At 43.5% G+C, this 25,795-nt stretch overlaps 1 protein-coding gene across 1 annotated transcript in view; it reads left to right on the top strand.

Annotated features, from left to right (window-relative positions):
- The window catches only part of CLASP1 (cytoplasmic linker associated protein 1), a 181,232-nt gene extending 158,839 nt beyond the window's left edge, over window positions 1-22,393 (top strand). The window contains exons 33-39 of the mRNA XM_056348183.1: window positions 2,582-2,732; window positions 3,763-4,009; window positions 4,752-4,945; window positions 6,550-6,678; window positions 17,231-17,437; window positions 20,169-20,285; window positions 22,066-22,393. Coding sequence (XP_056204158.1) covers window positions 2,582-2,732; window positions 3,763-4,009; window positions 4,752-4,945; window positions 6,550-6,678; window positions 17,231-17,437; window positions 20,169-20,285; window positions 22,066-22,152 — 1,132 coding nt within the window. The 3' untranslated portion in view covers window positions 22,153-22,393. The remainder of the gene's footprint in view (window positions 1-2,581; window positions 2,733-3,762; window positions 4,010-4,751; window positions 4,946-6,549; window positions 6,679-17,230; window positions 17,438-20,168; window positions 20,286-22,065) is intronic.
- The last annotated feature ends 3,402 nt before the right edge of the window (window positions 22,394-25,795 follow it).

The raw sequence follows: 25,795 nt of genomic DNA, 5'->3' as shown, positions 1-25,795 counted from the left end.
GTTTGGAGTAATTTGACATACATATTCCAGCCCAGAGCCTGAAAGTGCAACGGGGCGAGTTACTGTGTACTGCTTGAGGATGCTAAACTGCTGATTACTTACACGTACTTTGGATTGGAAACTGAGTTATAGTTTATGGAAGTAAAATGTATTTCATGTCAGACTGGAAAACTGCCAAATTGTATCCTGATAAACTTGCAGAGAGTTGCATTGTTTTAGTGCAGCAGAAGATGGAAAATAATGTTGTGACATCCCTAAACACTACTCATCTCTACTCACTTCTTATTCATCCTGTGACTTTCCTCTAGTTTTCTGCATGGGTCGTAATTTTTTTCCCTTTTGTGCCTTTTTTTTTTTTTTCCTGAAAGGTGGGTGTAGTTCCATTTTATTTTTTATTCCCCCCATCATGTTGTCTGTGAAGTATTCCAGTGCACATGCTGTCAGTAGACATGTGTGTCCACATGTAGATTTTCTGTTCATGTAGAGCACAGCCATACTGTGATCTCCTACACAGGCTTACACTTGACATACAAAATCAATTAGACTCTTTAGGTTTTTATTAAAATGTGGTATGTGCATTGATAAATGCATCGGCTCATTGTCTCTGAGAAACTGCCTTAGTCCTTTGGCATTGCAGAGTCTGTACTTTGATCTATTCTTTGATAGCAGTGTAGGGCAAAATTCATCCTTGAGGAAAGCAGCAATGATTTTTAGCAGAAGATTTAGTTTCGATATACCTGTGATTATTTCTCAGTTTTGCCGTGGATGTGGTTGTGTGACCTTTGGTAAGTCATGTCATCTCTTGATGTGGGTGTGTGGGTACGGTCACATGTATACCTTCTTGAATGTTGGTTTCATTGTTCATTTAAATATTGTATGAAGAACCCCTTAAGATCTACAGATTAAATGTGCTTGAGCTCAAAAAAAATTTTTTTGAAGATCCTATGAAACAAAGGTATTTCTACCCTGCCTGATGCTTATAAAGAATCTAAAAACTGCCTTCACTTTTGTCTGGAAGGCCGTCGCAGTACGTTAGTGTCATTCAGTTGTCTGAAAAGTCCTAAACACTTTGACTTCTGTAGGTTTATAAACAGTTTTCGTTTCCTGATCTTGGTCTTTAAGTGGTTTCTCTTTCTTTCTGGCCTGACAGGCACTGCTTAAACTTGAGGTGGTGTTCTTTGATTTCTTTGCCAGGATACATGGCACTGGTGCTTGTGTGAGTGTGGTGTGAGTGTGTTGCTTGGGAACCAGGGGTTGTGGTTATTTTCAGTATGTTAATCCCAAAGGAATCGGGCAGCACCAATCTTATCCTCTGTCTGAAGTTCCTGAGCTTCTTCCAGAAAAAAACCCCGGTGGTTCTAGATATTTAACATCCTACTTAGAGTTCTATTAAAAATAATAGTTGTGTACCCAGGGTTCAGAAGGAGTTTTCTGTACTTTATGATTTTTTTCCCACCAACCTCACAGGGAATCTTTCTTTTGTGGAAAAGGAGCACAACTCTTTGTTCAGCCATCCTCCTCCAAGCCCATCCTGTCATCCTTCCCAACTGTTAAGAAATAGTAATTCAGCCCTGTAGGGAGCCATTTCTTACCATTTATTGACAAACAACTTGATGTAAATGTCTCAAATTCTTTTGGTTTCTTTGCTTCTGGCTCTACTAAGATCCAAGACTCCACCAGAGAAATTGTTCTCAGTTACTGGGTCTCTTCATTAAATCTCTCTTGGAAAACTGATTGTCATGCGAACTCAGCTTCTCCTGGATAGAGCAAAGCCCTGCCAGTAGTGCCTTTTCATTTTCTCCAACCTTGTAGAAGCTTCTCTTCTTAACCACATTTTTTCATCTCATCTGCTCTTGCATGCCAGGCATTTTTTCATGGAACTTAATTTTTGATAACTCCTAAAGGAATCCTAAAATTTGCGTGGCTTTATGCTGCTGAGCAATTTGAGGAACAGACAAGACTGCAAGAAAGCATCAAGTTTGAGTGAGAGAATTCCCAAACTTAGGCTCAATATTGAAATGCATCTGTTATCAAGGCATCACGCAAGTGGTTTTGGTTTTACTACTCTATAAATGAAAGTGGGACATGTTAGACTAAGGTTTATGTCAAGATACATTTTCCTTTCCATTTAATTCTGTCACGTTTGAATCCATTGATAGAATATATTTGATATATTATGAAACTTAAATTTCACTGATTTCATTTTCACCAGCTGTCACAACACTTTGAGTTCTCATAGTGATTGATTTTCTTCGTTTTCCTTTTTAAATAACACCATTACCATGCTGGGGACAGGTTTTCTTTGCTTTACAGAAGCTGTGGAATGTAACAAACAGTGGACCTGTTTTCCCCTCACAGCAATGTAACATCACTGATTTCAGTGGAGCTTCTCCTAGATTTAGCCCCGTTTGACGGGAGACTCAGACCCAAAGTCTGCTTTGGTCCCATCGATGTTTTGTTACAAGTCACTGTTAGAAGGAGCATGCCAAACCATCTGTCTCCAACTTGGCATTGTTTTTGTTGACAATCAAAAGCGGATTCCAATTTCATATGTAACATTTCATATACGTTTGGTCTTTAGTATGCTGGATTATGACACGGAGAACCTAAACTCTGATGAAATCTACAGCTCTCTTCGTGGAGTCACAGAAGCGATTGAAAAATTCAGTTTCCGTAGTCAAGAGGACCTGAATGAGCCGATTAAACGTGATGGAAAGAAAGACTGTGACATTGTAAGTATTTGATTGATTAATGTCCCCAGATAGGTGGAACTTCAAAACATTGTGTTCAGACCTGGCTCTGGATTGTTAGTGTACAAAATCCAGTCATTCCTGCTGTATTCTTAGAAGTGTCTTCAGCTTATTGGTTGCTAACTTCTTATACCTAAATTATGGGGTCCCGCTAACGCTCCCTTCGAAGTCTAGCCTCCTATGAAATGTGCTCACTGGGCTTCTGTGGGTGTCCTATGTATGAAGGAACAGAACTAGCGTTCCTCAGGCTCAGTGGTGGCTTTTTCATGGGGTGTTGTAGTCAGGTCTGTAACGGGAAGTGTTAGCTCTTAAAATGCATGGGTGGTTTCCCTCACAGGCTTATTACTTCATATGTAGGAAGGACCAGTAATCACTCTGACCACACAACTCGTTTGGTACCTTATGCTGTGTGAACAGTTACAGAATTCTGCCACGTGAGATGCCATCTGTTTTAATTAAATACATGGACTTTAGAATTTACAGGAATCTTAAGCGATGGTCTGTATGGGTCCCTTCCAACTTGAGATGTTCTATGACAGTTTTGCATCCTATCTGGATGAACAAGTTAGCAGATTAAGTTAGCTTTCAAAACTAAAAATTCTTGGTCCAAGATTTTCCTTCAGGAACCTTTTATTGTTCATTTCATCGTTGAGTCTCCTCTGTCAGTGGGTTGCGAAGTTCCCCAAGGAGCGTGTTGCTTTTGCTTCCTTTCCTTTTCTTAGCAAATTGGTACTGCTCCAGAGCTTATGATCTTTGCCAGCTTGTGCAGTTTTAGCAATGTTAACTTTACATTTAGGAATGCTAGCATAGCTTTTTGCCCTATGATCATGAGATCTTTTTGGAATAGTTGAAGTTATATATGGGAAAGAGGTGGTAATCTTAAGTTTTACTCAAGTATTATGTACGTGTAAACAATTCTGTGCCTCTTCATGTTGGTTGATGAACTCCAGAAAAGCTACATTCATCCACAGAATTTGAGTGGTCTTTTCTTTCTCTCTGTTTGATCCCCCAGGTGTCTCGAGATGGTGGCCTTGCTGTGCCTACCGGTGATGTCCGTGGAAGCAGTGACATTGTGGAAGGTGGACGGATGGCTCTGGATAACAAAACCTCCCTACTTAACACCCAGCCTCCCCGCACCTTTTCGGGGCCACGTGCTCGAGAATATAACCCCTATCCTTATGCTGACACAATTAACACTTACGACAAAACTGCCCTGAAGGAAGCAGTGTTTGATGATGACATGGATCAGCTTCGGGACGGTTTGTATCAGCGTATCTTGTAATTCTGCAGGCAGCTTTCTCTGTTTCTGATATATTTGTGTATGGGTAGTGCTCTCAGATACATGCCTGCCCATGCATATGTTGTGTATTAATTTGCATCTGAGTTGAGTATGAAATGCTCTTTGTTCCCATGTACCAGCAGAACCTGATCTGTGGCTATTGAGAAAATGTTATACTGCAATTTTAATTTTTGTTTGCCTAGAGTTTCCCTCAGACTTGTCCCTTAAGCATCTAAATGCATCCATAGGGACGCTATTTTGGGGACCTCCTACTCTTTATGACTGAAACATCTCAATAGCTTGTTGTTACTGAACATTTAGCTTCACTTCAGTGATGCTACACCTTAGCTTTGTTATTCTGCAGTACGCTGATGAGTGACTGTACTTTGATCTGAAGGTCATTGTTTTGGGGGTGTGTGTCTGGGAAAAACTGCGGTAATTCTTATCTGGTAGAAGTAGTTACTGGAACTGGATGAAATTCAGTCGTCGTCCCTTCCTGGTTTGTTAGAAACGCTGTGCAGATTCATGAGCTGTGTTCTGAACTCAGGTGAAATTGTGGGCTAGTCAGATTCTCTTGGCTGCTTGGCTGAGACCACCTGGAATTTGGTGCTTTTTTGGGAGGTCCCTTGTTAAATGCACTTTGTTCTGTAGAGGGTTAGTAATCTCGGCAGCTTTGATCTTTCTCCCTGTTTCCCCAAATGATTTGCTGCCATTTGTCCTAGAAGTACCCATTGACCATTCAGATTTGGTGGCTGATCTTCTGAAGGAGCTCTCCAACCACAACGAGCGGGTGGAGGAGCGGAAAGGAGCTCTCTTGGAACTGCTCAAGATCACAAGGGAAGATAACCTTGGAGTTTGGGAGGAGCATTTCAAAACCATTCTGCTCTTGCTGCTGGAAACACTTGGAGACAAAGATGTGAGATGTAGAATTTTGTCTTAACTCTTCTGCACATTGCTTCATCTAGGGTTGTAGTTCCTAAACGCTAGTTTAAATGAAACCCGCTGCATTTGTACAGCATCTTGTCAGGGATGCTGCACTGCTCATTTTTTTTCCTTTTGAAGGTTGACAACTCTGCTTTTGTTTTCAGTGTGCTCAATGATGAAGTGTCCCAGTTTTCCTCCCTCTCTCTGGAGTGTTAGTGACAAATAACTAGGAAATTCAACTAGAATCAGAAAAGAATTTATCTTCTAATCTGGTGCAAAAACTATCAAGATTTCAAAAGCTGTTCCCTCCTGAGTTAGGATGAAGTTACCAGCTCTTAACTGTATCATACCCATTCCCACAAAAAAGAGAATGAAGGTACCCTAGAATAATTTAGGGGTTTTTTTCTCTGTGGTTTAAAGATCAAGGCTATTAGATCTCATGGGATGGGTCTCTCAATGTCATCAAGAACAAACTGCTTTTATAGGGGATCTTGTTTTGAAGTATTAAAAATAAGCTGTGGTATTAGCACATCTTTGTATGTGATAGTTGATCAGAGTGGTAATTTACAGGCTGGACTTTTACTTTTTCCACTTGGGGCTACTTGTTCAGCTATTTGGGTGAAGGCTCAGCACCCTGCTGCACCTTCACATCAGAGCCATGCTCCACCTGAATGTTACAATATTTAGGCTTCAGAGCACTCAGTTCTTTTTTTTTTTTTTTGTTTCATCTGATTCAAAATTCATTGTATTTCTTATATTCCTTGTAAAGTATGTGGCGCACACTCGGAAATACTAATTCTGAAGCAGTGTAGGTGGCTGACACTTTCTCAGTTGTTGTTTGTAGTATGAGCATGAGCTGCTCTAGTTGCACATGTGAATTGTGCTACTGCATGAATTTTGCAGATGAACAGTGAAGGACATGCTTTAAAGGCTGAGTATAGAGTAAAGTAAGTGTTCCTCTGCTGAAATGATAGAATCTATTTGGAGTGGCCACAGGCCAAAAGCTTAATATAACAGTTGTGAAACTGAAGCAGGTGTTACAAATCCATTCTGGTAATGATCTTTTGATAGAAAGGATTAACACATAGGCCAGCGTTGACTACAATGACTTAACCGTTCTTGAAAATAATTTCCATAGGAGTTACAGGAAAAGAGTTGATATTTTTTTACTGCATTAGTACCTGAGAAACAGCTGTTCTGGATGGTTGTAGCTCAGTTTCCACAAAGCTAAGCAAAAGAGTAAGGGCAAAACAAATGTGATCTGAGCTTCTTTGTAGATTCATGTAATGCAAATGTCCTGCTTTGGGTACAAATTCGTATTTCATTGCCAAAAGAGGATAGAATTTTAACAAAGTCATGTCATTCTGATTCTTCCTTATATCTGTGAGAACAGTCATTTTCTGTGAAATTTTGTACAAAAGCAGGCAAGGAGACTTGATTCTGAATGTTAGTTATGGTGATAACACTGCTCACTCCACTGGAGCTGATAGAGCAATAGAAGATTTCATGTGGACATTTAGGGAGTCATGAGAATTTACTTCAAGCTGCAGTTTTGAGAACAGACTTTTTCTAATGTGGATTTCTCTTTTGACACAGCATTCAATAAGAGCCCTGGCGCTGAGAGTCCTGAGAGAGATCTTGCGGAACCAGCCTGCAAGGTTTAAGAACTATGCGGAGTTGACTATCATGAAAACACTGGAAGCACATAAGGATTCCCACAAGGAGGTGAGTCTTTCCGTGTTGCTACTGGGAAAGCAATATGGACCTGCTGAAGAAAAATAGGACCTGTGAGACTTAACGAGCAAACACATTGACCCATCTTGACAGCAGAATAAATTGGTATTAAGTCTCCCAAATATGAAGAGACAGGATTTTTACATGCTGAGCCAGGGAGGAAAAAAATTGAGACTGGCAGAGCTGTGTAAGTGGACTTGGAGCTATCTGGAATTGTAAGCCACTGTTCACCAGCTTCCCAGGATTTCTGTGCTCATTCTGGGAGAGGCTGAGACCCTGCAGTGGAAAAAGTGCATGTTTAATAATTTTGTGGAGCGCAGTGTGCTCCCTCTGTCTGTACAGGTGAGGGTAGGAAATGTACTGGAAAACACAAAGCCCATTCAAGCAGAATTTTGTTTGAAAACTGCTGAAATTGGGCCACACTGGAGAACTGGGAACTGGTGAGTAACAGGAGGAAATGGACAGAGGCCATGAAGCTGAAAAGAAGCTGGGTCAGAGGAAGAAGCAGAGGGAAGGGTGAATTGCATTCTCGTTTTGTGGGAGAAGTCATGTGTAAAGCTGAAAGTACTCTTTTGGAGTAAAACAAAAATAAAGGGATGTGATGATAACATTTGAAGTAGATCGATTCAAATTACATTGAAAGTCAGTCTTTGTAGATTGACTTCCAACCTGCATCTTTTAATCTACCTTCTGTATGTTGCGAGAAAGTGCTGTGTGAATTTCTCTGTACGTCTGTGATGGCTTTATTATCAAAGTCCTTGCTTTGAAATCTAATACGCTTACTCTTCTCTGTAACAAGTTTGTCCTAAATTAGCAGTTTTAGGTATCTCCATCTGGAGAGCTTTGGCCATAAAAAAGATCATTGTATAGATCAGACAGCTCCAGAGTATTGTGTAACTGGCTCAAGGTTATGTTAGCTGTGTGTAGCAGAAACTTTACTGTTTAAAAACCAAAACAACAAAACAAAAGTAGGGAAAGAAACAAGCAAGATGGATTTCTCTAAAATTCAAAAGTAGAAAATGTTTAATCCTTTAGTGAATGAGGATTGCCATATTCTGCCTACCTTACTCTTCCTGATGTAGAGCCTTTGCACTCCTGTCATTTTCAGTTCAGAGTAATAAGAAGCAGTTGTAAATTGATTTCCCGATAAAGCAGTCGGACAAAACATTATGTTCTGAAGGAGTGCCTTTTATTGGCAGGTTTTCCTGGTTGCATACTTCTCAGCTCACCTTGACTCCGTGCCCTTTGTAGTTTTTGTCTGAGTGTCCTCCAAAGCTGCCATTTCTAGCAGGACCTTTCCAGATTGTCTCTGGCATTATTTTGAATGCCCCTCAGAATTCACTGTCCTCGTGGGACTGGTGGGTTTTATAGAAATCAAGAACAATGTTGAAGACGTGACACTTTATACCTCTGTATTCCCTACACTATGTTCTTCATGCTTGTGGTGTGGTATGGTTCTTCAGAATTTGCATGAGGTGCCTCCTGAGGAAAAGTGGAGAAGAGTAAGTCTGCTGTAGAGAAAGCAAAGCTCAAGCTAGGAATGAAGACATGTGAGTTCTGGCACTTCTTTGTAGAAAAATAATTGAGCTGTGTTGCTATTAGCAGGTAGCTGCTGTGCTGTGCCTAGCACGGCTTTGATTTACAGTGGTTTTCTGTAACATCTTCATAATTTAAAGATACCATATTTGCAACTGCTGCACCTTGTCCCTAATCTGAATGAAGTAGATCCTGATGTTGTCTATTCATCTGTTCCATATGAGAAAGGCTTTGCTTTTTTAGCTTGAATGACTTCTTGGAGGACCAGATGTCTTCACTGGCTTCTTGAAAGTTTATGTTCAGCAGTTTGCCTTTGGGTGGCAGCTATCATAGGATGCTGCAGGTATATTTCTATTTTGCCGTCTGCTGCTAAAACAGTTGTGTGTGCACAGCTGTATTAAGTGGTGGCACTGGTGCTGGATTTTTTAATTTGCTGTATATGTTTTTCTGGTCCTTGTGATCCCTGTGTGGATGGGACTCGGAATCATGATGCAGCCCATGAAAGGCATCAGCTGTCTGTCAGTAGTTTGAAAATATCAGCATTCATGAAGGTAGGAAAGGTTTCCCAACCAGCACTCGGGTATCTGCATGAGCTAGGCTAAAGATATACCTGGGAATATGCTTTAAGGTATTTTTACCTGTTGCTGGGGCTTGCTAATTCAGTTAAGTCTGTGAAAAATTAACTGAGAGTCCATTTGGGCATGGCTCAATTGGTCAAACTCATAGCCCCGGACCAGCAGGTCACAAATTCCCATGCCGTGGTGGCCCTCCAGCTCGCTCTCACCACTGACTTAGCAGCACTGCTCTCTCCATGAGGGGTGGAGGAGCTGCCCTTTGACTTGATCCCACTGAGCAGGAGGTAAAGTGGAAAATTGCCAATTTGTGATTGAAGGGCACTTTCAAAGAATAGCTGAAGAAGGGAAGGGAAGGTCTGAGTGGTCTGTTTTCTTTTTCACTAAGTCAGAGCAATATTAAGGCAGTGGTGCACTGCCCTTAGACTGCATAAGATAAAATCATCTTCTGGAGTGTAAAAACTATTTCGAGGAAAGCTGCTATATAATTTGGTTGGGAAAGTGTTGATCCTTGCGCCAGTGATGCCCTGATAAAAATGTCACTCCAGGGTTTGTTGTGTTTCTGGGCTGCTTCTGCCTTGTAGAAGACAGGAGTGACCCTGGTTTATGGTTTGAGATCCTTTGGCATGCAACAGGCTGCCTAAATTAACAGAGAACAACTGTTTGACCGAGCTGTATCTGTTTGTCTGTCTTACCTGAGTTTTGTCTTCAGCACAGGGACTGCTAATTGCCCCAAGTTATCGCTCACGTTTTGTGTTACATATGTCCCAAGAGACTCGATCTAAAGTGACTGAGCAAAGCAAGTTTGAAGAGGAGCATGGTACAGAACTGTTAATCTTGGGTACTGTCTCTAAGAAATCATCATACTAAGAGGCAGTTCTTTGGAAATCAGGAAGGTTCATTTGTGTACCCAAATTCCAATATTGCTGCTCAGTTCAGTATGACCAGGAGGGACCAAACAACAGGTTATAACCGACACGTTCACCAACCAGCAGAGATCATCCCCTCCTCCAATTGAGTGCTGATATCTAGTTGAAGATTGTTTGAAACAAACAGGGTCTGTGCTTTTATTCCAGATTATATAATTGGAAGCAGTGTTAGGTTAGTGAGATATTTTGGGATGCCTGGATAACTGGCTGTTTTTCCAAGTCCGAGCAGAAGTTTTTAGACAGTTGGATCTTTGCCATGGCTTGAACTCTTCTGCCTACTGTTGCTGAAGGCGAGGTCTAGGATCAGCAGGGCAGGACAGCTGAGAGCACCACTTCTCTTCCTATGACACAGGGAAGGAAGACGGTACGTGCCGAGTCGCGCCTTGTTTTGAGTGCAGATGCAGGAGATTGGCAAAGCACAGACTTCAACGGGGCTTCTAAATTAACGTAACCCTAGGCTACAGACTAGAAGGCTCTGGGTTGAGATCTGTGTCTAGTTAGCATTTTTTAACTTCAGCCTGTTTTTATACTGTTTGTAGTATAACAGTCTATTCAATGCCGTTGATTTAATGGGGTTATGTGAAGAGTCAAGCCTGCTTCAGTCATAACTGTAAATATTTATGGGGGTTGACATGTAAATGCCTTTCACTTACTTTTGGAGCATTAGAACATAATTGAAATTGTGGATGGTATTAAATCTTGTTGATTTTTATCACTCTTTGTTTGGAGTTATTTGGAAGAGAACCATCTTTCTGTTGCCAATTAGTTAATATTAACTCATTTGTTCCAGTGTAGTTACTCACCCGTAACTAAGGAGAGATGCTGCCTGCTGACCCAATACCATTGATATGACATTGCTTCAGTTCACACCAGCAAAATGAGTATAAGTTCTTATTATTGAATATAGTAAAACAGAAATAGTTCATTAGCTTGGGAAATGCTTACAACATGAAAATCATAGGAAGTTAATTCCCTGCTTCGCTCTCTGCCACACAGTTTTTCTCTGCAGTTAGGTCTATAGAGATAGCTGATGTGTATTTGCTTTGCGTAGGGAAAGGATACCTACTTTTGGTCTTTTATTATCCAGAAGATCCATAAGCATAATCGGGGTGTAACATTCTTTGTTGTAACTCTCTAAAAGAGGGTGAAAAAGAAGAAATCACAACTATCGGTTAACTGTAGATGTTAACCACTGTCTCGCTGGGATGGTTTTAGACTGGTCTCTGACATTGACAAGGTGGTTTGTGACTGTCCACTGATGGTGGTATGATCTATGTAGTCTGCAAAATGTAGCTTACTAAAGAAGAAAAGCACTAAATGATCACAGTCTTTAAGGTTAATTGATACATAGTCCATGGTGGAAGCTGCCAAGTGCTGCAGCTTGGCAGTTGTTGGTGTTTTGTTGTATATGTTTATGTGCTTTTTTCTTATTCCCAACATGTTTCAAATACTTACTGCACAGGAGAAGCAGTCTAATCTACTTCATCTCCTCAGAGTCCCTTATAAAAATCACATTGTTTTTTCATCGCTTAGCACTCCCCATTGCTGAGTCCACTTCCTGCTTTGAGTCCAAGTTCTTAATTGTTTGTTCCTGTCTGGATCAGACTGAAAAGCCTTCAGGGATGGGAGTTTGCCCAGTTAGGTATTGGTAAACCTCCATCCCCTCCAGTGCAGATTATGCAGGCTTTAAGTAACCACCTCTAGATGGCAAAAATTGGGTCAGAAACATCGCCGCATGCCTTGTAAGCCCGAAAGCAAAACGTTATTCTCCTGCTTAGTAAACTTCTCTGGCACTCTACGGGCTTCATAATAGTGTACAAAGCCTCGTGAGTTTTCACTGGGGTTTACCTACACTGCCTCATCCTCTACGACTTTCTGCAGAGGTGGTGCAACTAGCAATTGTGGCAAAGTACTCCATCTTACAGTCCTACGCACAGCTCTCATGTAGGTATGCAGGTGCTGCTCTGCTGATATCCCAGCGTGTTACACCGATGCCCTATGCAGCCTATGAACCTGGCATGTTCTGCCTTAGGTGAGTCAGGACATGTAATTTTCTTAACTTATTTGCCCATAGTTTATGTCACTTCAAAGCAAAAATGAAACCTTCAAAACCCTTTAGAAAGCTGCTGCATACTGACCAAGAGCAGATTACCACAGACAAGCTGCTTCCTGCAGCCATCGGACAGCAAGCAACATCTGTAATGTGCTGAGAGTAATAGCTGAGCAGAAGAAATTATGCAGAAGAAATGGGGTCTTGGTTCTGGCTGTCTTAAGCGATCAAGGTCCCGTGGCTGCAGTGCACTGTGAACCAAGTAAACAGTGGGACTTGTCATCCAAAGTTTGTCTAGCAAATTCTGTAGAACACTGATGCTGCCAGTGAGCTTTTCTGTGAAAAGGAAGGGATCTGTGGCAGGTGGCTGTTTGGATCACGCTGTTCTAATGCTGCACATCAGCATATCCCCTCCCATTGAAATCGGAAAGCATTTCTTGTGCATGTTTGTGGGACCCCTAACCTGTTACTTTGAAGCTTACTCCTTTATAACATTAAGGAAGACATCGTTAGAGGTGAACAGCCTTACCTGTGCTTTGTGCTCGTGAAATGGCTCCTTCCCTAAAGCAAACTGGGTGGAAATACAACAACTTTTCTCTTTCGGGAGGCTCACTGAAAAGGTCTTTAATGCACTGCAGATATCTTTCAAGGAACCCACCAGCAAACACAGCTGATATTATGCCAGCAGAAGTCAGGCTGAATCTAGTCTCTAGCATGTAGAGAATAAGGTAAGCCTTTGGAAAGGAGAAAAACCTGCTTCTTTTAAGGCAAAGTGCTATCTTTTTGATCTGCATTCTTAGGCTACCTGCCCTGTGTTGAATAATGTCGAGCTATCCAGTTCAAGTCGTGGTTTGCTCTAAGCTTTTACTGGGAGGTATGTTTGTGACATACTTTATACAGAGCTTAGTGTCTGTGTTCTTAAAACACTGCAGGCGTGCTCTAGTCTTGCACATCTTGCTTCATAGCCACCCTTTTGAACTTGCTGCTTCCAATTGCCGTCATCATCTGATGGCTTTGCTAGTTTTCTTTCATATTTCTAAGATCACTGAGAATAATTATATTAGGTCAGACAAAAAGTTTGCTTCACTTGATACTCTACCTAACTGACTAGCAAGAAGCAACCATGCAATGATGCTTCCCTGTGGGTATCCTCCCTCCTTCCAGCTGTCTGAAGCTTACAGCCTTCCCAAGATAATGGTACTGTCTGCACCTCCATGTGTTTTGCCCTTTGTTTTTTCTTCAGTAAATTTGTCTAATTTTTAATCCTCTGGCACCAATGAGTTCTCCAGTCTGAGCATGTAGTAAACAGCACCCTTTCTTTTAATCAATTTTAAAGGATGCATTTCATGGCCACTACTTTTTTTTGGTGTCTGCTGTTAGTATGAGCCATTCCTGTCACTTCCCATCATGTACCTGTTGATCTTGCCTCCGAAGACGGAAGATGTTGCTTGATGCTTGTTTCTCCCACTCCTTTTAAGGTTGTCTCACTCTGCTGGTCAGGTTAAAGCCCCGGTTAAAAAAGATACTTGATTTTTTGATATTGTATGGTATGTGTAATTTGCAAGACAGAAGTGTTATGCCTCATGGCAAAATATCTTTGCTAAACTCTGCTATAATTGTATGTTCTTGTTGCCAAATGACCTGGCAGTTTGTATCTTTTGATAATTCATTTTCCTCTGTGTGGGAATGCTGCTGCTTTCTCTGGCATTACCAGGCGAGCAGGACTCTAAGCTGCTGTGTAAGCATTCAGAGCCATGCTTTCCCTTGTGGGATGCAGAGTCAGTCTGGGTGGCTGAATGTTTTGTTCTGCCAGAGCCGAAGGAAAGACCTTTTGGTATGGTCTGGTATTTGCATTGCAGAACGGTGGCATTCAGCTTTCTGTGCCGGCGGGGATGAGCTTGTCTTTTTGGCTCACTCTCAGCTGGTATTGCCCTACCCCCTCCTACACCCTGTCCCCTGCCTGTCCTTTCCAAGGGAGCCAGGGCCTGGAGCTAGTTACCTGCAGAGGCTCTGATTCAAGCAAACGTGTAAGCACATGCTTGAATTTCATTGTCAATGAGACTTCAGCTGTTATTAAAGGTAAACATAAGCTTAGGGGTTTTGCTGTAGTGTGGCTTAGATGCAGATGTTGTCTGCCAGATGTGCTCTTGGAAGACTTGGAATTCTCCAGTCTCCCTGGTGTTGTCACATTTACAAGCTAATATCAGCAGGAAGCATACTGGACACATGTAATACAGCCCTCTGTATTCAGAGGGAGGACAATTCAGGGAGAAATGATGTGAAATACTCAACTGCTGTGTAAATGTAGCCAGATCCTTGCTAGAAATGGGCAGCTTTGCTGAAAAGAGGATTTGCAGGGACATAAATAAATCCTGCACCTTCACAACTTTTCTTGCTGACCATATGATGTGCAATATATGTATGACCGTTGTTGCTATTTGAACCCTCGCTTGTTTTGTGAAAAATTACGACTGTCTTAACTCCTTGTGCTTGCAATTGGTTAATAGACTTTTAAAAAACGGTTTTCTCTCATGCACTTGCCTCGTACCTGCAACTTGATGGGCATGGTAACCTGTATGCAAATAGGATGAATTTTTACCTACGCTACTGTTTGGAGTTTACAGTAGTATATTTGAGATCAGAGTTTGTCCATAGATGCATACTGTACATACTGTAATAGTGTTGCTTTCTTATCAAGTAGGATGCCAAGGGGTTTTAAGGTCTTAAAAAAAAATTAAACTTTTTTTTTGTTTTAGTGAGTCGTGATACATGTGCAAGCTTTTCTTTCAGAGGGTGTGTGAAAACATTTATTAACAGTATCTGGGATTTTGCTTTGCAACATCTCCAAGCAGCCTGTGTCCAAATAGTTAGAGTTGGGTTTTTTTTTAGCTAGTGACTTGCTTGTGAATGTTGTTAAACTCATTACAAGATATCTGGACTCTCTGTAAGCCTACTGCATTGTTTGTGGAAAGCTTGATGGTAGCAGTGTTTCAGCACTGGGAAAGCAAATGTCAAAAGCTGTGGTGCCAAGAAGGAATTCCTTTAAAGGAGACCTCCTGGGAGCTCCTGACTTCATCCATGCCAGCAATTCAACACCGTGGTACCAAAGCATGGCATTAGGTTTCCTTTAACTAGGGTGTTCCTCTCCTTTCCCAACAAAATCACGTGGTACTAGCTTAGAAGCAAGCACTAGCTTATGTGGAAAAAAATAAACTTTCCTGCTTCTCATGTGAAATTGAAGAGGAATTAGGAAAGAAATAGCTGGAAGAGGGAAAATTTGCTAGAAGTGGGAAAACAAGCATTCTGTTCTGCTTGGTTACTCATTCACAGATCTTTCAGGATGAAATTCTTTGAATATTGACCACATTGTGGATTACCATTCTTCTTGGAATATGTTTTAGTATTGTAATTAAATGCTGAGAAAGGTCTGAAGTAGATGGAGCAGTTTGACAGCTTTTCTTCTGTAAATACGGCACTGATACAGAAGCAGTCAAGGTCTCAGGTCTGCTTCACCATCCTGCCTGTACCTTGCCTGCATGCAATACTCGTACTACATGTAGTATCTGAGAACACATTCACTGTTGGGTTTTCTTTAGAGAATGCCAGGTGGTGGAGTTTTACTGTTATTTCCTGGGGATATAGGTATCTTGTGGTCATTCCTGTTTCAGGGGCGTAGCTGTCAGCATGAGTGGAAGATTAATGATAACCGTGTGGCTGTGATGCTAAGACTGTGGGTGAAGCAGGCTTTGTAGATGGAGGTGATCTCTTCTGGTCACTATTCATTGCTGCGATCTTAAAAATCAGTTAAAACTTTCTGGAAAATGTTTTGTAGTCCAGGTAGGGAGACATTCTTGTCCTAGTAAGGACTGAGATAAACTTCCAGATACTCCTGGCTCATGCATTATCCACAGTAGTTACTTAAAAATAATGAAAGCTCACTTTCAGTCTTTTCTAGAACTACATCTCTCCATGGGTTGCCTTAGTCAAATAGAAATCCTTGAGTCTGATACCATGACAGTGTGTGGAAGAGGGGAACAAGGAGAATCCAGCAGCTATGGCTTCAGTCAAAGTGATGGGAGACCTGTGGTTTGATTTATTTGCTTTTTTGTGGATTGCCTTGCACAGATTTCCTAGTGCTGGTTTCAAAGCATTGACCTCAGACAACCTGAGGTAGTTGAGCTTTGGGATGAGTTGGAGAACTGGGGCTAGGCATCTGAGCTTCCTGCGCAGTCACGAAAGAGGGGGTGCCTTGAAAGGCTGTATGAACGCTCCTGGGCTCAGTTAGGGGCTAGCTGGGAGATCCTAAGCATGAGGATTTGTGAATGCTTCTTTCTTCTTAGAGTTGAGGTGTCGGATTTAAGTCTCTGTCCACTCAGGATTTTACCCTGCTTTAAAAGTAAGCCCTGAGAAGAGGGGAGTGAGAAAAAATGAGCGAAAGCATCCTCCATCTTTTGTGCTGAAAGAGGAACATGGGAAGCAAAGAGTGTGTGATTTGTGGCCAGTAAGCGTGCAACCAAGGGGAAGCTTCATTTTGTTGCCTGGCAATTAGCACAGACACTTGAAAAAAGAAAACCTGCCTTCCCAGCCTGTTTTTTTATCCAATTACTGCAGAATGCAAAATGAATAAACTCTCATGGGAGGAGAGACCAGAATCGGGTCTTTCCTCTTTCAGCTAGCTGTCCTACCTGCTGGGGAAGAGTGTGAAAGTTGTGAATTCGCCTTCCCTTAGAGAAAGAGTGGTATTGAATTTAGATTCTCCCTGGTTTTGCGTGACTGCTTTACAGCGTAGGCTAGCTGCAAAAGGTGCATGCTATCAGTGTTTCCACTTGTTCTTTCTCCCATGTTTTATAGTGACCCCAGTGCTGCCTTAATGGGTTAGATGTGCTCAGAGCACAGCTGCCTGGTCAGGGAAACCCTAAAGCCTGTTCTGTGTCTGTAGCCTGGTTTGATTACAGCATAGTTCACCTGGGCAATGACAGGACACATCTGTGTAGGTATGGGTGTCTCAGCTTGGGCACCCACGCGCTTGGGTGAGATGCTTACTGAGAGGTGCAATGGTGTCATTCATTATAATGTTTAAGGAGAGAATTTTTGTATGAAGTCTAAGCTGGTGGAATTGGGTTCTTTGGCAGTGGCTGGAGAGATGTCATCTTCCTGCCTCTCCTAGGATGGGAGTACCTATCTATCTTGGTTGACAGATGATTCTTTTAAACTAACCACAGCTTTGACACAGTTACATTAGGTAGGATGGACTTCTTACTACTGGCTGGAACAAAGATGTCACTGGAGGCAAAGGATGTGAATTCTCAGTCAGTCGTGTCTTGACAGAGCCTCCTGCAGATTTGTTAATGAATATCCCCAAGCATTTCCTGGCAGTCGTTCCTAGTACACACCAGTGGTGTTGGCTGTGAATTGTGACCTCGTTAACATAAAGGTTTGCTCTGCTTTCATTCCAGGTTGTCAGAGCTGCTGAAGAAGCTGCTTCCACCTTGGCAAGTTCCATCCACCCTGAGCAATGCATCAAGGTGCTTTGCCCCATCATTCAGACTGCAGATTATCCAATTAATTTAGCTGCCATCAAAATGCAGACGAAAGTCATTGAGAGGATTTCCAAGGAATCGTTGCATCAGCTCCTTCCTGATATCATTCCTGGATTGTTACAGGTACAGAATCACATGTCACAAATGCTCCTGAGCACAAACCACCACTGAGTAATTTGTGAGATCTGTGACCTAAGAGAGAATGGTGGACCCTCTGGGGCCACATTTTGGTAAATCCCTCTAGGATTTTCTGTTTGGGCTTTTGATGATTTTATTGTTAAAGGCAAAGAAAACTCAGATTTTTATGTGTATGTTCCACAATTAGACACCTTGGCCTGACTCCTAGATAAGCTGGTAGCAGCTGTGTAATAAATTTTAGTAGGAATTAGCCACATCTTCTGCTCTCTTAGTACATCCTAAACAATATATCTTGCAGCCTCCTTTAATTTGGCTGAGCTGTTCTTTGCTTTGATTGTACTTGGCACTTGGCACTTGAATTTGAATCCTAGCAGGCAGGCTGGTTCTTTCCTCTCTGAAATCAGGACCAAACTACTTGCTGACTTCATTCAGCCTTTCATAACCCTCTCAGGCTGGGTGGGGAGCTGTGTTTTTCCCAGTGCTAAGGCTTGCTCTTGCATTGTGAATTTAGCTTTCAGCACTGGCTGTAGCAGTGTTGTCTTCTGTTTCTCTGCACAAGCAGCTGGTAGTGCCAGCGGCTGGGATGAGGCTGCAAGCAAGAAGGAAACGAGGGGAAATAGCAGCAATGAAGGAGGAGGAACATGTGTGTGTTCACTGGGGAGAGATTGTGACAGGAACAAATCAGTCAATGTGAAAGGGAGGACATGTTTGGGTGGGTAAGACTTCGGTGGAGAACTGGGATAAAGAAGCCTCCTCATTGTGAGCATTAAAAGTTGCACAAGAGCAAAGTCAGAAATTTCCCTTGTGCATCCTAGCGTTCATCCCAGCTTTGTAGTGTCAGCTCTGGAAATTCTTTTCTTAAATCAGCTTCTGGGAATCGGACAATTCTGTATTGATCCCAACTTGTAAAAAGCTTTTAGCCATGATTGTTGGAGACAACAATCTGAACAGTGGAGCTTCAATGCACTGGAAGAGTTTGGAAGCAGCATGCCTTTAAAAACGCAGTTATACTTGTTTTATTAGTTGCTTCCGTGTCTTAAAATGGATCTTGTTTCAGAGCCTAGTTTGCCAGTGATATTTCTTCACCTTAGAAACTCATAGTGATCACAAGAATCTACTCCTCACGTTTGGGATGTATTTGGGGATCCTTCTGGCTGAAGGAATGTGTGCAGAGGGAGTCACCCGTGTGCTTGTTTACCGTGCCGAGGGCACTGGCAGAGTGGTGAAGAGGAGGCGAGGAGCGTTGGGCAAGAGCAGCGTGAGCACAAGCGTGCAGCTTGACAGCCAGGGGCAGGATCCCCGTGGACAGATGAGGATCTCCATGCAAAAACAGGGTTTTGGCTGGGGAGAGTCACGGTGCTTGCTCTGGTCCCGGTGTGGAGCCCTGGCTCCCATGGAGCTGGGGGGATAAAGCTGGGCCGTGAGACACTCTCCCATGCTCTGCATCTCAGTACTCTCAGGCCGAAGGGAACTTTGAGCCCATACCCTCTCCTGATCAAGTGCTCTGACTGTTGGGCTCTGTTATTAAATGCCTGGAGAAGAAGCAGCTGCTGCCTTGCAAGCAAGTTGGCAGAGGGAGAGGTGGGGTGATGGTCCCACTGGTGTGTACAAGGCACCAGCCCAGTGCCTGCCAGGACACAGCCCTCTGCACCGCATGGACCTGCCTGCCCCCACAGGAGCGATTTGGGATGCACACGAGCGAAATGCCAAGCCCATAGGGAAACCTGAGGTCAAGCAGAGGCGTCTGATGAGTTCAGGGTCCTTTGGGCTGGGACCCGCAGAGACACCCCTGTGTCCCAGCTGTCCTCCCAGCAGTGGGTTGTGTCTCTGTGGGTGGGTGTTCCCCTGCTGTGGGCCTGGGCTCAGCCTTTTTTCCACCTCACTCCTCAAATAGCTTGGTGTTTCTCAGAGCTCACCTAGGTCTGCTTTTCAAGATCAGTACTCTTTAGGATTCAGACTGTCATTTTAGACTGTACTTTGTCTCCGCAACTGCATCCCTGCTCCCAGCTTTCCCGGCAGAGGTCACCCTGCATCCGGAGGAGCCAGGATCCAGCAGGCTGAAGTGATGTCTGCATTCCTCATGAGATGGCTGCTTAGTGATGAATCACTGCCTGAGTACAGGACTGATGTCACCAGTTGCTGAGTGACCTGGTGGCTAGCTCGAGCTCCCCTGAAGCTGCCAGAGATCCAGCACACCTACAGGGATCTTTCAACACTTTCTTTTCTGTGGTATTTCCTACCTGATAAATAATCAAGAAGCTCCAGGTTACAGAGGCAGTTCGGTGTGTAGCGCCATGTTTAAGACTTTTCTGAAGGCAAGCTGGGAGCACGAGGACTCCTCTCCAAGAAGTCCTGACCATCCAGGAGAGCATATGGCCATCTGAACTGGACACAGGAGTGTGTATATTTGATAAGAGTCCTAAGCTCGTGTTGAGAAACTATGTGTTCTTGCTTAATGCTATAAACAAGTTATTAAATAACTTGTAACGTGATATTAATAACCAATAATATAAGGAACAAAGAGGATGTAGGTGGGTGAATAGTATTCTCTCGCTCTGAGTATTCAGGCTGCAAACTGTTGCGTCAAGCAGGGCCTTTCGGTTGATCTGTCAGGTCAGCCAAATTTGTAAAATGTTCATCAGCTTTCTAGTATATTGCTCTAGAAAGATGTTGCCAAGTGCTGTTTGACTTCTGACCTTTTTTTCTTGTTTCCTAGGGTTATGATAATACAGAGAGCAGTGTCCGTAAAGCTAGTGTATTTTGCCTAGTGGCAATTTATTCAGTAATTGGAGAAGAACTGAAACCTCATCTTGCACAGCTCACGGGAAGCAAGGTACAAGAGTGATGTGTCTCTGGGGTTTTGATAATAGCCAGCTGAACGGTTTGCACTACTAGCAGCAAGACCAGTGGCTTCACGGTAGTTCTGTGTCAAGTTCTCTGTACACTGTTAAATCCTATCTCACCCTGCCAAACACCAGTAGGACAGCACAGCACTTGCTCAGCGGTATGAGCATTTGAAATCCCACTAAGAAAATTTTGATGGGGTTCAGAGATTGGTTTCCTGATGTATTTGATCCTGTGTAACTGCGAGCTGCCTCTGCCTGGGTCCTTCCTGCTACAGCCATGTTTACCTTGCCCCTTCAGCATTGCATCCAGGAAGGTGACCGTGCAGGCAGTTGGATCAGCTAGATGCTCTGGCTGAAAACCAGATCTGCGATACAAATTAATTAGTTTTCAGTCCTCTCTGCGACTGCACAGGCAATCTGGTGCAAAGAGTGGTGGGAATGCATGGCTGGCATGTGTGGGAGAGCGGGTTCTCTCAGCAGCAGGTTGTGATAGAAATGCAGGTAAACCTTCACTTTTAATAGCACGGCAGGTGTGTCACTTTCCTTCTGGGACACCAGCAAGCACAAGTGACCCTTCAAAGGTCTTTGTGCCCTGGAGTCAGGTTAGCAGCAAAACTCAAATTCTGACCTGATACTACAAGGGAAGCCAAGTCCTTAATTCAGCTCTGTCCTTCAGACAAGAGCTGGCAGTTTGTCTTGAAGCAGGCAGTGTTTGTTTGATTGATTGCTTTTCAGAGCTGCCTAGGCAATTGTCACAAAATTTCTTCTCCTGAGGTCATCGTACCCAAGATTTCTAGGCAATTTTACGATGAATTCTGCATTTTTGTTTCTGAAATAGATCTCTGCATGTGAATAGTTACTTAGTTCAGAAGGCTTTGTTCTGTTGTTTTGAGGCAGTAATTTCTTTCCTGGGTAGGAAGTGTGGTGTAGGCCAAAACAACCTGAGAGTGAAGTTGGATTTTGTTTCTGAATTGGGTTGCCTTGTCCTTTAACAAATTACTTGTGCCTTCAAATTGCTCTGGAAAGAGACAGCTATGGGTGCTGAGGTTTACCTCATTATATTTGGGCAGTTAGGAAATCCCCCTATAAAAAGTTGCAGAAACTTTATTATGCCAGTATCCTAGGTGCCACGGACTTACTGTACCACATAGCTAACTATAAACATGTGAGTAATTCTGGGTTTACGCAGACTGCCTGCATGTTTAAAGTTAAATGTGTGCATGAGTCATTGCAGGATCTGGAGCTAAGGTGGTAAGGCAAAAAAAACCCCAAACCCATGTAAAGGAAGCGTATGCAGTCTAATAGCTGCATTTTCACTAGACGTACCAAGTTAGTGAAGATATTTAAGTGTCATTGAAAATGAATGTTTTGTAAAGCATGGAGAGTTCAGGCTGTTTCCTAGGAGGGACTGTGGCTCTTGGACTGCCGGTGTGCCTGCAGCCCTACTGACCTCTGTGGGAATCTTGCTTGCCCAGAGCAGGCTGCAGGACTGAGATCTGTGAACTGATGGCTGCTGAAGTGAAATACAAGAGGTTTTCCTAAATCACTTAAATCTGTCTGTAACTTCAGTGGAACTAGGCATACCCTCCTGCATCTGTCCATTCCGACATACGCTGAGCTTTGCTTCTGCTTTTCCTCCAGAGAGCCCAGCATCAGCTCGCTCAAAACTTAAGTTCACCACAGAATGCAAGTTTTAAGATTTGCAGATGACTTTTGTCTGCCTGTTTTTCCCAGCATCTTGTTCTGATGTTTGTTTGTTCCTTTCAGATGAAGCTACTAAACTTGTACATAAAGAGGGCCCAGACCACGAACAGCAACAGCAGTTCCTCTTCAGATGTTTCAACGCACAGTTAATGGAGATATGTGGACATATGTGTAGACTTAGAAGCAATCAACGGTGCCTCTCAGAGACCTTTCTGCTACTCTTCACTGGCACGCTCCATCAGCTCAAGGAGGCCATGCAGATATTTATTGCAATCAGTATTTTAGTCCCTTAAAAGCTTTTATGTAGAATCTTACTGGTATTGAATGTAAAGGAAACAAGGTCTGTGTTGCAGTCTTCATTAAAAGTGAACAACAGAAAGCCATACTTAAACATATTCGTATAGCCTGCTGAAATCTCAGAAATATGTTTAGGTTAGTGTTCTAAAACTGAGTCCAAGAACCCGGACACATGTAAAGGTCAAACAAATCGTTTTTCTTTAGTTCATACCCGGTTTTGGTTTCTGTGTGCTAGTTACCTGCTCTCTCCCTGCAGCTGCAGCCATGCTGGCTAGGTTCTCTTCTTATTACAAGTCCTGTGGTCCTGTTTGTACTCCCTGTTGCAGCTTGTCTAACGTGCAGGGCTCTCTGTGGGGAGGTCTTTGTGGATGTGGCTGTGATTCCAGCCTCGGATGCTTTAATACTGAGAGGTATCAAAGTGAGTAATGAAAAAGTAGTTTCTTCTTAAACATCTGAGGTTTTGTACATAGTTCTTCTGACAGACCTCCGATGGGCTGACTTCTCTGTAACTGCTCTCCATCCAGCTGGGCTTTTGCTCCTTTCATTGACCGTGTAAATATTTCTCCCCTCCTAACACATTCAGTTCTTTCATATACTCGAGACTCTCCAGGTTACTTGTTACTCCCTAAAGGGAACCTGGGACCCAATTCTGGGATTGATGCCTGCGAATGGGACACTGGGTGGGTGCTGGAGTGGCCGCTGAGTGTGTCCACAGGTGGGCAGTGGCAGCTGGCAGGGCTGTGTCTCAGTGCTGCCTTGAAAGGCTAGCTGCATTTTTCTTGAGAAGTCTGTAGCTGATCTGCTGCTCTGACCTGGCCCACTGGTGGCTTTGTCCCCAGAACTCCTTTGGGCTTTGGGTAAAATTTTCATCCCAGAGGGCAGAAACGGTGTCTGAAAGAGAACAGAAAGACCCCATGGAAGCACCTGCTGAGCCAGCTGGGACAGTGCTGGTTGCCTGCCACAGCTCCTCCTGTGCCTGAAGAGCCTGCAGTGCTGTTACCTGCCTTTAGAAACCTCCTCCTTCCTGGCCAGCCTCACCGCAGCCCTGCGTGGTGCCCTGCGTTTCGGAGGGGTGCGGAAGGCCCTTGCTGGGCTCCGCTCTCAGCAGGGTACTCTGGGTGAGGGTGCAGCAGGGCAAATCCTTTGGTGGCCTGATGACACAGACCAAGTCAGAGCCAAACCAGCTGCAGTCAAACACCCCACAGCACCTTCTCCCACAGGGCGACCATTCTGTTTGCAAAGGGTGAGCTTCCCCTGCCTCTGCCTGTAGGGGGGGGAAGCAGGAGGATGCTAGAGCTGTGTTTGGCCCCGGGTTGGATCCTAGCTGGTGGGCATGTCCACCCCGAACCTGCAGTGGATCACAGCTGGGGTTTTGCTCCCAGTGCCAGTGATACAAGAGTATGGTGGACCCTGCAGCTTAGAGCTTAGCGGTGGTGATGGATGTGTGCTCTCTGGCTGCTCTCGGTGCCTCGGTCTCTCTCCAGCTCTGTCCTTTTCCCCTTTGGGGAGCTGAAGGGACACCCTGGTAGCATACCAAGAACATGAGTGTTACCATTAGTGCAGCAGGAGAGCACCATGGGGAGGGTGAAGCCCTGTTGTCTTCCCTTTCCACCAGTTCACTCCTGTGTCTCTCTGCCCCAGCCCCGAGCAGCTGTGCTGGGAGGTGATGCTTGGTGCCAGCTCCCATGCCATTCCCTAGCTCAGGAGGGATTGGGGCTGGTGGGGACTGTGCAGGATTGGGTTGCAAAGCTTGTTGGTCCCTTTCCCTGCTCACATGAGAGCAGAGGGGGTGCCCTGCTCCTGAGTTCATCAGGATGTGTCCAGGCTTTTGCTGGCTGCAGGGCTAGTTCCTTCATCTTTTCCAATGAGTAATGCCATGGCATGAGAAACCATGCGATCCTGGTGGGTGGGATTTCCCCGGGGTCTTTCCACAGGCTCAGAAAAGCCATCCTCACTGGAGGGAGGATTGGCTGCTGCATGGCTGGTGTCTCTGTTCCTGTGGACCATTTCTCTTCAACATCTTTCAGTATGCTTGTTAGGATATTCTTTTTTAATTTTTGAATGATTCAAATTATTTTAGTTTAACACATTTATTTTCCCTTTTGAGGAAATACGCAGCCGACTTGTTGGCAGCAGTTAGCTGTCTTGTTTTAATTTTTAGTAGTGGGTTTGGGTTTTTGTTGGTGGCTTTTTTTTTATATATATAATTTGTACTCTTAACTGCTTAGTATTTATGCCTCTCTTTCTCCCCATCTCAGTTCAGCATCTTGTGTTTCAGTTCTGGGGTTGAGAAGGTCAGCATAGCTGACCAGATGGTGATTAGTCCCTCCCAGCTGTGATGGAGCTTGGTCCATCACAGTTTGCTGTTTGTTTTGGTTTTGGGGATTTTTTTTTTTTTTTTCCGAATGGCACACTGTAGCAGATCTCCAGGAATTGAATTCCTTCTCAAATGATTTTATATATTTTATAAAATGCTGTTAGTATGCACTGAGAGTGAACGCACTGTAACGTCCCTGAACTGACCCTGGCGCGCGCGCTGACGCTACAGTAGGAGTTAACAGCTCAGCCTTGGGAAGACATGTGGACCTGCCGTGGCTCCAGCAGCAAGCCTGTGTTTTCCGATGCTATTGGCACACTTGGGGCTGCAAATGGTAGAACCAGGCCTTACTTTCTGAATCAGATTCAGTTCTGTTTGTCAACAGATGCTCATTAATGTGCTACTTAATTTCATTATGTGAGTCAGTCGAGGACTGTTCATCCTTTGAGTACTCTAGAAGTGTTATACCTGTATACAGTAGAAAGCATTCTGCTTAGGTATTTATAAATCATTGCGTATAATGTACATAGTAAGGTTGTTTAGTATGTTGAACATGACCCAGTTTTTTAATTTTTTTTTCCTTTGAAGTACTCAAAGGGCTAGCTCTGAATGTCACCTCTCTGATCTCCAGTGTTCTGACTTCAACAAGCTGTACAATCATTCACTTTTTTCTTTCAGGAAGCATAAAGGTCTCTCTGGCTACAAATCACAGTGTCCACGCATGCTTGCAGAGAAAGATCTGCATGCTGGCAGTGCCTCACCATGCCGGTGAAGCTTGTGTTCACATTCTCCTGGCAGTAGCCACCTACTGCAGCTGCCTTTTTTTTTTGTTTCTTTCTTGCTGCCCGTTATGCAGGGCTTCAATTTTTCCTACCTTTAAAAAAAGAAAAAGAAAAAAAAAAGTGTATTTTCTTTGCCCACCATGCTTTAGAAGTCTGAATGGGAGAAAACTCTCAGCAGACAGCGGCTCCTGGCTGCAAGGTTGCCGAAATCTCAGATTATGGATGTTTTTTCTGCCGTTGGCTGCACCAGTGCTCCGTGGGCATGGGCAAATACTGGATCCATCCGCCCCACAGGTCTACGTACTGTAGTTCTCATGTAGTGCAGAAATATCGAGGCATGTGGCTTTCTTAAGGTACACTATGTGTGCTTGCCTGGATTACAATACAATATGAGACT

The sequence above is a fragment of the Falco biarmicus genome, chromosome 8 (assembly GCF_023638135.1).
Source record: "Falco biarmicus isolate bFalBia1 chromosome 8, bFalBia1.pri, whole genome shotgun sequence".
Lineage (NCBI taxonomy): Eukaryota > Metazoa > Chordata > Aves > Falconiformes > Falconidae > Falco > Falco biarmicus.
Note: the sequence above shows the minus strand (reverse complement) of the source record. Positions and strands in the feature narration are given on the sequence as shown.